The sequence below is a fragment of the Schistocerca cancellata genome, chromosome 8, assembly GCF_023864275.1.
Source record: "Schistocerca cancellata isolate TAMUIC-IGC-003103 chromosome 8, iqSchCanc2.1, whole genome shotgun sequence".
Taxonomy (NCBI): domain Eukaryota; kingdom Metazoa; phylum Arthropoda; class Insecta; order Orthoptera; family Acrididae; genus Schistocerca; species Schistocerca cancellata.
Window position 1 is genome coordinate 398,056,509 of NC_064633.1, and position 12,328 is coordinate 398,068,836.

The following is a 12,328-nucleotide window of genomic DNA, read 5'->3' on the forward strand; positions in this document are numbered from 1 at the left end:
TTCATCTCTAATATTCAGTGAGTTGGCACCTTCAGTCCCAAATTACTTACATTCTACCAGAACTTCCCATTATCAAATCCTTAGTTTTATGTCCTTATAGATTAATTTCTCTTCAGCTTTGCTCTAAAATGGCCAGAAATGGATTTTAACCCATAAGTATTCCAGTCAGCACAAAACATTTTGGCTGTCTTACAAATTCCTTCAACTGGCCATAGACAGCGCAGTGCCAACAGAAATTGCATTCATGTCCACCAATGTTCATACAAGTGATGATTCAAGTGAGCAATGAGTACACATGACAGAACATCATAGTAGCTTTTCCTTGGCTGTTGGTCTGCAGACCAATTTATACGTGGATGTACCAGCAAGTTCATGCAGTTCATTGTCTGTTGTGAATTGTTCTGATTTTCTCCTTGCTGCTCTATAAACAACTGGACTTCTTTTCTACATACTTAGATTCTCTTGATATGGAATGCTCACACTGGAAATAACTTTAGGCTGCACAGTAAGGACTTTTTAATAATCTCCCCAGATACTCTGCACAATGATGATGGCAAACTAGTATAGCAGGAACCATACAGATCTTTATAGTGACTGTAACTATTGGTGTGCTATACTTTCTTTGAGAAAATAATGTGTTTGCAAAAATTTCATCAAATTCAAGTCTCCTTGGATGTGAATCCCGTCTCATAACTACTACAGCATGACTGTTACAACTGTGAAGAACAACAATTTAGTCAGAATGTTCTGCATATGGAACATGTAACATATAAAACCCTTATGTGGCAGATTTAGCGAAGTCAAAGCAAAGGAGAAAATATATATATTTCTATACAACACCTAGGAATGGACAAAGGCATTGGGAGAACATACTTGAGTCATGAGAGTATGATAGACACCACTAGCAGTAATCCCTCAACTGACTCTGCTTTGCTCTTCACAAAATAATACTGTTGCAACAAAAATCATAAAATAACGTACAGTATTACTGCAGGCCATGAAACAATCAACAAAAAAATCTATGTTTAAAAGGCAAAAATAAGTAAAAAATATAGTGAAAATAATGCTCTGAAAAAATGAGAAATACGTAAGATCAAAATTTTGTTTTCCTGTTCATTGAGCATGCTGTGCTCAGCAATATCTTCTGCCACTAGGTGGCCAACTCTGCTCCTCATCAGTTTGGCGATTTCCATTTATTCGGGAGAACAATTAGATGGTGGCCATACCCCGATAAAATGCTGTGTAAAAATTACAACAGAGGAAGTATATAATATGACAGTTCTCACATGTGGCCTTGCATCTGACAGGATAGGATAGGACAGGATAAGCCTGTGAGGGGACCAGAATAGGATGTTCCGGGTGGGTACATAGGTAAGGTCTTGCACCTGGGTCTTCCAAATGGCTATGACTGATGTGATAATGCAATGGCAGTAAGTACAATCACAGTATAGGCTAGTATATTATGTAGATTAGATAGTCAGTGGAATACCACTTTGGAAGGGGTGGGAATAACTGAGGGTAGGGTGTTCCTCATTTTGAGGCATAATGATAAGTAAAAGCCCTGGTTGTGGGATGCTGGGAATGGTTAGAGAATTTGGGGCCCATATGGGTACACATGGCATGGGAAATCTGTCTGTGGACTAGGTTTGGGTGGTAAAATTTATCACTGGAGGCCTTAATAAGACCTTCAGCATACTGGAAGAGGGATAGTTTGCCACTGCAGATGTGCCATCCACAACTGACCAGACTATATGAGAGAGACTTTTTAGTGTGGAAGGTTGACAGCTATCAAATTGCAGTTACTGTTGACAGGTAGTGGGCTTCATACAGACAGATGTGGAGGTCAACATTCATGATGGCAACAAATCGGACTGAGGAGGACCAGGTGAAGCAAATGGAGGAGAAGGTGTTGAGGCTGTGCATGAATGAGTTGAGCATGTCTTCACCCAGCATCCAGATCATGAAGATATCACAAATGAATCTAGACCAGGAACAAACAGGGCGTTGGGGTCACTAGAAGAGTTTCCTCTAGGTAGCCCACAAACTGGTTGGTAGGAGGGTGCGATGCAGATGTTCATGGCTACGGCATAGACATGACTGTATATATTCCCCTTAGGTAATGACCATGGTCTAGGGGTAGGGTCTTTGATTAGTAAGCAAAACACACTGGGTCCTGAGTTCGAAACATGCCACTGCTTAAATTCTGAATAAAAACACTAGCAATGGCAGGCAAAGACATTCCATACAAGTCATTCTCATTCTGCTAATGGCCTTGGCAAAGAGGGCAGAGGAGCAGACAGGGTTTCATGGCAACCTCTTGCCCTTGGGATGGGAAACCGCACCTAAAAGGCAGAAGAATCAGTGATGACCAATAGCACAAGGATTCACAAGGCAATGGAAAGCACTGCATAAAAGGTGGAACATGACATCTGTAATTGGAAAAGTATAATGATGATCTCTCCATTGCCAAAAGATTCTGGACTAGGTCCCATTCATATTTTCGAGACAGGACTGCCATGGAAGAAATAACCATGAGGAAAAGAATGACTAACCAACAAAAAGTTGCATTCTACAAGTCTGTGTGTGGAATGTCAGAAGTAAGACTGTGGTGGGGAAGCTAGAAAATTTGAAAAGGAAATGGAAAGGCTCAATCTAATTGTAGTGAGGGACAGTGAAGTGAAATGAAAATAAGAGAAGGATTTATGTTCATACAATTGTTGGGCAATATCAACAGCAACAGAAGATGGTATAACAGGAGGATCTTCATTACAAACAGGAAGGTGGGGCAGAGAATGAGTTATTGTGAACAATTCAGTGACACGATTGTTCTCATCAGAACAGACATCAAACCACTACCAACAGCAATGCTACAGGTATACATGCTGACATCACAAGCAGAAGACAGAGAGACAGAGGAAATATTTGAGGATACTGAATGGGTAATTTAGCACGTAAAGGACAAGTGTTGTTGTTGTGGTCTTCAGTCCTGAGACTGGTTTGATGCAGCTCTCCATGCTACTCTATCCTGTGCAAGCTTCTTCATCTCCCAGTACCTACTGCAACCTACATCCTTCTGAATCTGCTTAGTGTATTCATCTCTTGGTCTCCCCCTACGATTTTTACCCTCCACGCTGCCCTCCAATACTAAATTGGTGATCCCTTGATGCCTCAGAACATGTCCTACCAACCGATTCCTTCTTCTGGTCAAGTTGTGCCACAAACTTCTCTTCTCCCCAATCCTATTCAATACTTCCTCATTAGTTATGTGATCTACCCATCTAATCTTCAGCATTCTTCTGTAGCACCACATTTCGAAAGCTTCTATTCTCTTCTTGTCCAAACTATTTATCGTCCATGTTTCACTTCCATACATGGCTACACTCCATACAAATACTTTCAGAAATGACTTCCTCATCATGAGGAGTGGAATGCAGCAATAGGAGAAGAAATACATTACAGAGTTATGGGAGAGTATTTGCACCAAATACACTGTTCAAAAAACACAAATGGATGAGATATACTTGGAAAAGGCCCACAAACATGGTAAAATTCCAGAGATTCCAAAATCGTATATGGGAATGTAAGCCATATCCAGGAACAGATATAGACTCAGATCACAATTTAATAATGATGAAGTGTAGATAAGTTTAAGTCATTTGGATCTGGAAGAATAAATGTGGAAAGAAATGAGATACTGAAGTACTGAAGAATGATGAAACACATTTGAATTGCTCTAAGGCAGCAGATACTGTGATAGTGAATACTACAGTAGGCAGCTCAGTTGAAGAGGATATGTCTAACAAGGCAATCACAGAAGTTGGACAAACATAGCTAGAAGAAAGGTACTGCAAAGAAACCTTAGATAATCCAAGAAATACTTTAATGACTGAAAAAGGATGGAAATGCAAAAATGTCCTGGGAAAAACAGAAATATGGCAATAAAAGTCAACATGGAGTTAAATAAATAGGAAGTGCAGGAAAGTCAGGGTGAAATGGTTGCAGGAAAAATGTGAAGAGTTCAAAAAATAAATACTGATCAGAAGGACTGATTCAGTATACAGAGAAGTCAAAACAATCTTCAGTGTAATTAAAAGCAAAAACAGTAATATTAAGAGTGCAATGGAAATTGCACTGTTTAACATAGAGGAGAAAGAGCAGACAGGTGGAAAGTGTACACACAAGGCCTTTACCACAGGGAGGATTTATCTGATGACAGGATGGAAGAAGAAATGGGATTTGATGTGGAATATATAAGGGTTCCAGTGTTGAAGTCAGAGTTTAACAGAGCTTTGGAAGACTTGCAATTGAGTAAAGTCATGATAACAATCCTTTGGAATTTTTAAAATCACTGGGGGTAGCAGCAACCAGACAATGATTCAAGCTGGTGTGCTGTATCTATGAGACTGGAGACGTACCATCAAGACTTTCACAAAAAGATGATCCACACAATTCCTACAACAGTAAGAGCAGATAAGTGTGAGAAATGTCACACAATAAACTTAATATCTCATGCATCCAAGTTGCTGACAAGAGTAATACACTGAAGTATTGAAAAGAAAGTCTACGCACTCTTACATGAAAATCAGTTTGACTATCAGAAAGCAGTTCAAAAATTCTGAAAGACTTTCTGGGACATTATTAACCTTCTAATGTGCAAATCTGAATTATACATAGTCATTAAAGTATGATGTTAGCACTAACAAGGATTCTGAAATTTTGAAACTGTTTTATTATGAGGTAGTTGTACCTGCAAGTGATTTTTGAGCATGTCTATGTCTTGCTTGTTCACGACGTTGTGCTATTTCCTCTGCAGTCAAAGGTCTTGCTTGGTTTTCAGGAAGATTTTTCCTCTCCACCTGTAATTAATAGTGTTATTACCTAAAAAGTTTATATTTTAAATTATTTAAATTAACCACAATTTTTCAGCTTACATTTGAAACAGTCAGTAACAATAAAACAGCTAAAATCTTGGGATTATTGTTACATGGGAATTTCAATTGAAATACGTGCACAGAACATTTGAATGCAAAATTAAGCAAAATCTGACACCTATTCTGTACAGTGACAAAACAGTAAATAGTGTTTATCATGCTTACTTTTGTTCTCAATTTAAATATGGAGTCATATTTTGAAAAGACTCAGATGAAATCACCAGTACTTTCAGATTACAAAAAAGGGTCATTAGAATCACGGATACAAACCTAGAATGTCAAGAAAACATTATGGTAACTAATATTTCATTTAAAACAATTTATTTTTATTCACTATATGACTGAAAAACCATAGAATTTAGATAACAATATATATAATATAAAACTAACTCCGCCATTGCCGGTCCCAAGCCCGGATCCTCATCTTACAAGGAGCAAGAAATATTTCATAACATTCATTGATTTCAAAAAAGCTTATGACTCAATCGATAGGGACACACTCATCAAAACACTTCGAGAATATGAAATAGATGAAACAACAATCACCATAATCAAAGAAACATTAACAAATACAACATCAAAAGTAAAATTCCAAGGAGAAATTTCACAGCATTTCGAGGTCAAAACCGGCGTCAGACAAGGAGATGCGCTGTCCCCGGTACTCTTCAACTGTGTTCTGGATAAAGTCATAGCGGAATGGAGAAAAATCACGCAAAAACATGGAGTTGAGAAAGTCCAAATTGGAGGGAAGCGCTACAAAGCCATTGAAACCAACTGTTTTGCCTTCGCTGACGATCTCGCCTGTTTAGCTTACACACAAAAAGACACAATAAAACAAATAGAATTACTTAAAGAAACTGCTGAAAAAGCAGGCTTGCAAATTTCATTTGAAAAGACAGAAATCATTACAAATATCAAAAATCCACCAAAGAAAATAACTACGAAATACGGGAAAATACAGGTATCTAAACATTTTAAATATCTTGGTGAACTAATTCAGCCTGCGGCAAAAGGTCATCCAGCCTGCAGGGCTAGAATACAAAAACTAGAGACAGCAACTCACCACTGCAGACAAATGTATTAAAAAAAATGTATATGCAAAAAAAAAACTCAGACACTACCAGACTGTCATTAGATCGCAGATACTATATGCATCAGAAACACTGACAAATTTTACATATGCAGAACAGATAGAAAATCGTGAAAGAAGAATTGTGAGGACAATTATTGGACACAGGAAAATAACAGATGATCAAGGCAAGCCTGTATACAGACTAAAAAGCAACAAAGAAGTGTATACGAAGTGCAGCAAAATTACAGACGAAATTAGAAAAAGAAGATGCTCCTTTTATGCTCACATCATGAGGATGAACCCAAATAGGCTTACAAAACAAATATTTTCGTACATTGCAAATCTAAAAAATAAAAATTTATGGTTTATCAACACAGAAAGAGATCTAAAAGAAATGGACATAGATCAGGAAACAATATTTAACAGAAACCTTTGTAGAAAAAAACTGAATTCATTCACAGGTTTCGGTGTGAAAATTAAGAAGACTTGTGGAACTAAATGGTCTGAAGAGAGAAAAGCCGCCTTCAGCACAAGAATGAAAGAAATGTGGACTGAGAGAAAGAAGACTTCCCAGAAGCGCAAGAAATAACTGTTTTCACGGTCTTTAACGGCCAAATTTGTATTATAATAATAATAATAATAATAATAATAATATAATAAAACTTTAGAAATAAACATCCAGGGTATTTATATAATCTATGTGAGTCACCAGCAAGAAGTCTTCTGGTCTACCATTGTATGATGTTGTGGGGCATTCTTCAGTGATTAGGTTAGGTTAGATTAGATTAATTATTCATTCCATAGACCCACAAAAGAGGGGATCCTCCTGGGTGTGGAATATGCCAGATAAACACATTACAAAAATGTAAGCAGAAAAATTTGAGTTTCATTAATTTTAATGATCCTCAGTCAATAAACATTAAAATTAAGTACATGAATTAAAATTAAACTTCTAATATTTACAGGTTTAATACTTACATCTGTTTTCATTAAATCTATCATTCAGACATTTGCTAGTTTCTTGGCTATTACAACCAAGTATTGTCAAAAATTAAAATAAATTATTCATTTCAATGATCCTCAGTTAAGAACGGTCAAATTATGTACAAGATTTAAAATTAAACTTCCATTATTTACAGACTTAAGGCTTACATATGCTTTCCATACACCCACCATTCACACAGTATGTGGTTATTTGGCTGTTACAACCAAGTATTGTCAAAAATTAAAGTATAATATGTCAGTAAAAATTTGACTAGCTGCCCTTCCTAAATTTATATTTGATTGCAATGTTTGTATCATCTGCAAATAAGACAAACTTGGCATCTGGTAATGTAACACATAACATGTCATTAATATAAACAAGAGAAAGTAGTGAACCTAGTATGGAACATTGGAGAACACCACATGTAATTTCTTCCCAGTCAGATGATGTCTGACTGCCTACTGCTGAAGTGTTACATAATGACACCCTCTGTTTTCTATTAGTAAGATATGACTGAAACCACTTTACAGCACTACCAGTGATGCCATACTATTTTATTTTACTTTTTTAATTTACTTAAAAGAATGCTGTGATTCACACAGTCGAAAGCCTTTGACAGGTCACAGAATATGCCAGTTGCCTCTAATTTGTTGTCTAGCGAGTTAAGGACATCTTCACTGTAAGTGTAAATAACCTCCTCAATATCAGAACCCTTAAGAAGCCCAAACTGTGACTCTGACAGTATTTTCACTAAGGTGCTTAAGTAGACGCTTGAACATAACCTTTTCAAAGATTTTTGAAAAAGCTGACAAAAGTGAGATCGGTCGGTAATTTGACGGCATTTCTTTGTCCCCTTTCTTGTGGAGAGGTATAACTTCAGCATATTTAAGCCAGTCCGAGAATGTTCCCGTGATAAGTGATTGATTACACAAATAACTTAAGATATGACTAAGCTCACATGAACACCCTTTTATTAACTTTGTTGATATGTAATCATAACCACTAGAATGCTTTGATTTCAAGGTTTTTATGATGGACTCTATTTCTTTGGGTGAAGTATGTGTCAATTCCATTTTACCGAGATTGCTTGTGTGCATTGGTCTCAGATATTCCATTGCATTATTTACTGAACCTGACAACCCCATGCTATCAGTAACAGAGACAAAATACTTGTTTAAATGGTTTGCAACACAACATGCATTTATTACCAGGGCTTCATTTATTTTTAGAGCTATTTGTTCCTCCTCATTTCTGGTCTACTTGTCTCTGACTTAACTATATCCCATATTTCCAGAATGAGATTTTCACTCTGCAGCGGAGTGTGCACTGATATGAAACTTTCTGGCAGATTAAAACTATGTGCCAGACTGAGACCAAACTCGGGACCTTTGCCTTTCGTGGGCAAGTGCTCTATCAACTGAGCTACCCAAGCATGACTCATGCCCTGTCCTCACAGCTGTACTTCTGCCAGTATATTGTCTACTACGTTCCAAACTTCACAGAAGCTCTCCTGCAAACCTTGCAGAACTAGCACTCCTGAAAGAAAGGATATTGCAGAGACATGGCTTAGCCACAGCTTAGAGGATGTTTCCAGAGTGAGATTTTTATTCTGCAGTGGATTGTGCACTGATATGAAACTTCCTGGCAGATTAAAACTGTGTGCCAGACCGAGCTTGGGTATCAACAGGACACATGACCTGTCATTGAAAAAGTGTTACGATGATCTCTCCATTGGCGAATGATTCAGGGATAATCCTCCATTCAGATTTTCAGGAGGAGACTGCCAAGGGGAAGGTGACCATGAGAAAAAGATTGAGTAACCAATAAAAGGTTAATATTCTACAAATTGGGCATGGAATGTCCAAAGTTTGAACTTGTTAGGGAAGCTAGAAAATCTGGAAGGGGAATGTTAAGGCTTTATCTAGATAGAGTTGGAGTCAGTGAAGTGAAACAGAAAGAAGGCAAGGATTTCTTGTCAGGTGAGTACAGGGTAATATTAACAGCAGCAGAAAATGGTATAACAGGAATAGGATTCATTATGAATTGGAAGATAAGGCAGAGAGTGAGTTACTGTGAACAGTTCAGTAATAGGATTGTTCTCATCGGAATGGACAGCAAACCAACACCAATGATGATAGTTCGGGTATACATGACAATGCCACAAGCTGAAGATGAAGAGATAGAAAAAGTGTATGAGGATATTGAAAGGGTAATTCAGTATATAAAGGGAGATGAAAATCTAATAATCATGGGGACTGGAATTCAGTTGTAGGGGAAGGAACAGAAGAAAGAGCTAAGGAGAATATGGGATTGGTAGCAGGAATGTGAGAGCTGAAAGGCTAATTGAGTTCTGCAACAAATTTCAGATGGTAATAACAAATAGTCTGTTCAAGAATTATAAGTGGAAGTGTTATATGTGGACAAAACTCGGAGATTTCAGTTAGGTTACATCATGGTTGAGCACAGATTCCAAAATCAGATGTTGGACTGTAAGGCACATGTAGGAGCAGATATAGACTCAGATAGCAATTTAGTAACAATGATGAGTAGGCTGTAGTTTAAGAGACTAGTCAGGAAGACTCAATGTGTAAAGAAATGGGATACGGAAATATTATGAAATGAAGATATGCTTAAAGCTCTCTGAAGCTATAGATAGTACGATATTGAATACCTCAGTAGGCAGTAGAGTTTAAGAGGAATGAACATTTTTAAAGGCATTCACACAAGTAGGAAACAAAAACATAGGTGCAAGGAATGTAACTGTGAAGAAACCATGGGCAACAGAAGAAATACTTCAGTTGATTGACGAAAAAAGGAAGTATAAAAATGTCCAGGGAAATTTAGAATTACAGAGATATATGTTGCTGTGTTGGCAGAAGAGCCAACACCGTGTAGCTAGAGGAGGCCAAAATGCACGCGTTTAAGCTCACGCAGACTGGCGTGAGGTCTGGAACAATGTAAAGTAGTTGAGTCTAGTAAGAAAAGAACGTAGTTGCTGGAATACTTAACTTTAATCCATAATTGGTGTACATCGCTCTTGACGGTACAGGTTTTAATATCTCAATATAAACTGGTAATGGCGCCTTGCTAGGTCGTAGCAAATGACGTAGCTGAAGGCTATGCTAACTATAGTCTTGGCAAATGAGAGCGTATTTGTCAGTGTAGCTTCGCTAGCAAAGTCGGCTGTACAACTGGGGCGAGTGCTAGGAAGTGTGTCTAGACCTGCTGTGTGGCGTCGCTCGGTCTGCAATCACTGACAGTGGCGACACGTGGGTCCGTCGTATACTAGCGGACCGCGGCCCATTTAAAGCTACCACCTAGCAAGTGTGGTGTCTGGAGGTGACACCACACATGTCACTTAGGAATGAAATAAATAGGAAGTGCATGGTGGCTAACACAAAATGACTACATGGAGAATGTGAAGAAATCGAAGTAGAAATGGTTGTCGCAAGTAGTGACTCAGTATACAGAAAAGTCAAAACAACCTTTGTCAAAATTAAAAGCATGGGCAGTAACATAAATAATGCAATGGGAATTTCTCTCAAATGCATAGGAGAGAGCAGGTAGATGGAAAGAGTAGACTGAAGGCCTAATTAAGGAGGAAGGACTTGTCTGATGATGAGGGAAGAGATGGGTGATCCAGTATTAAAATAAGAATTTAAAAGATCTAAAATCATTGGGGGAAGTGGCAACAAAATAGACTATTCACTTTGTGTGTAGGATGTATGAAACTGGCAATATTCTATCAGACTTTCATCCACACAATTCCAAAAATTGAAAGAGCTGACAGGCATGAGTATTATCACATAATCAGTTTAACAGCTCATGCATCCAAGTTGTTGACAAGAAAAATACACAAGAGACTGGAAAGGATAACTGAGGATTTGTTAGATGATGATAAGTCAGGCTTTAGGAAAGGTAAATGCACTAGAAAGGCATTTCTGACATTGCGGTTGATAATGGAAGTAAGACAGAATGAAAGCCAAGAAATTTCATAGGATTAGTCAACCCGCAAAAAGTGTTTGACAATGTAAAATGGTGCAAGATGTTCAAAATCCTGAGAAAAATAGGCATAAGCTACAGAGAAAGGTGGGTAATATACAATATGTACAAGAACCAAGAGGGAACAACAAGTGCACAGATTAAAAAAAAGGTGTAAGATGGAGATGTAGTCTTTTGCCCCTAACATTCAATCTATACATCGAAGAAACAATGTTGGAAATAAAAGAAAGGTTCATGAATGGGATTAAAATTCTAGGTAAAAGGAGATAAGTGGCAATATTTGTTGATGACATTGCTATTCCAGTGAAAGCGAAGAAGAATTACAAGATCCACTGAAAGAAATGAACAGTCTAATGAGTACAGACTATGGGCTGAGAGTAAATTGTAGAAAGACAAAAGTAAGAGAAGTAGCATGAATGAGAACAGTGGGAAACTTAACATCAGAATTAGTGATCACAAAGTAGATGAAGTTAAAGAATTCTGCTACCTAGGAGCAAAATAATCCATGATGAACAGAGCAAGGAGGACATAAAAATCAGATTAGCACTGCCAAAATGGAGATTCCTAGACAAGATAAGTCTCTTAGTATCAAACTTAGGAAGAAATTTCTGAGAATGTACATTTGGAATACAGCATTGTATGACAGTAAAATATATATTGTGGGAAAACCAGAACAGAGAATAGAAGCATTTGAAATGTGGTACTGCAGAAGACTGTTGAAAATAGTGGATACTGACAAGTAAAGAATGAGGAGGTTCTTTGTAGAATCAATGAGGAAAGGAATATACGGAACACTGACATGAAGAAGAGACAGGATGGTAGGACATCAGTTAAGACATCACGGAATGGTACTAGAGAGAGCTGCAAACGGTAAAAACCATAGAGGAAGACAGAGAGAGGAATACGTCCAGCAAATAATTAAGGACATAGGTTGCAAGTGCTACTCTGAGGTGAAAAGACTGGCACAGGCGAGGAATTCGTAGCAGACGGCACCAAACCTGTAAAAAAAACTTATGATTCAAAACCGAAAACACACACACTCTCTCTCTCTCTCTCTCTCTCTCTCTCTCTCTCTCTCTCTCTCCCCCCCCCCCCCCCCCACTGCCCCCCCTCCCACACACACACTCAGGCCTGAGTCTTCCTCTACAATGTTTACCCCCCAAACATCCTTCTCATTACTTCCCATACGCGTTTCGCCTAATCTTGTCCTAAGGCATCATCAGTAGAATCTATAAGGATGCAGTTTTGTTAGTTTTAGATTATGAAACAGTTCACATTGCGATCTTTTTGTAAGAAAGTAATTACTTACAATTTACTGATCTGTGTTTCCTCACATCT

General features: G+C 37.9%; 1 protein-coding gene across 1 annotated transcript in view; it reads right to left on the minus strand.

Moving 5' to 3' along the window:
• The window catches only part of LOC126095766 (elongation factor-like GTPase 1), a 591,625-nt gene that overhangs the window by 473,524 nt on the left and 105,773 nt on the right, over window positions 1–12,328 (minus strand). Inside the window, exon 10 of the mRNA XM_049910570.1 lies at window positions 4,748–4,856. Within this exon, the coding sequence (XP_049766527.1) occupies window positions 4,748–4,856 (109 nt within the window). The remainder of the gene's footprint in view (window positions 1–4,747; window positions 4,857–12,328) is intronic.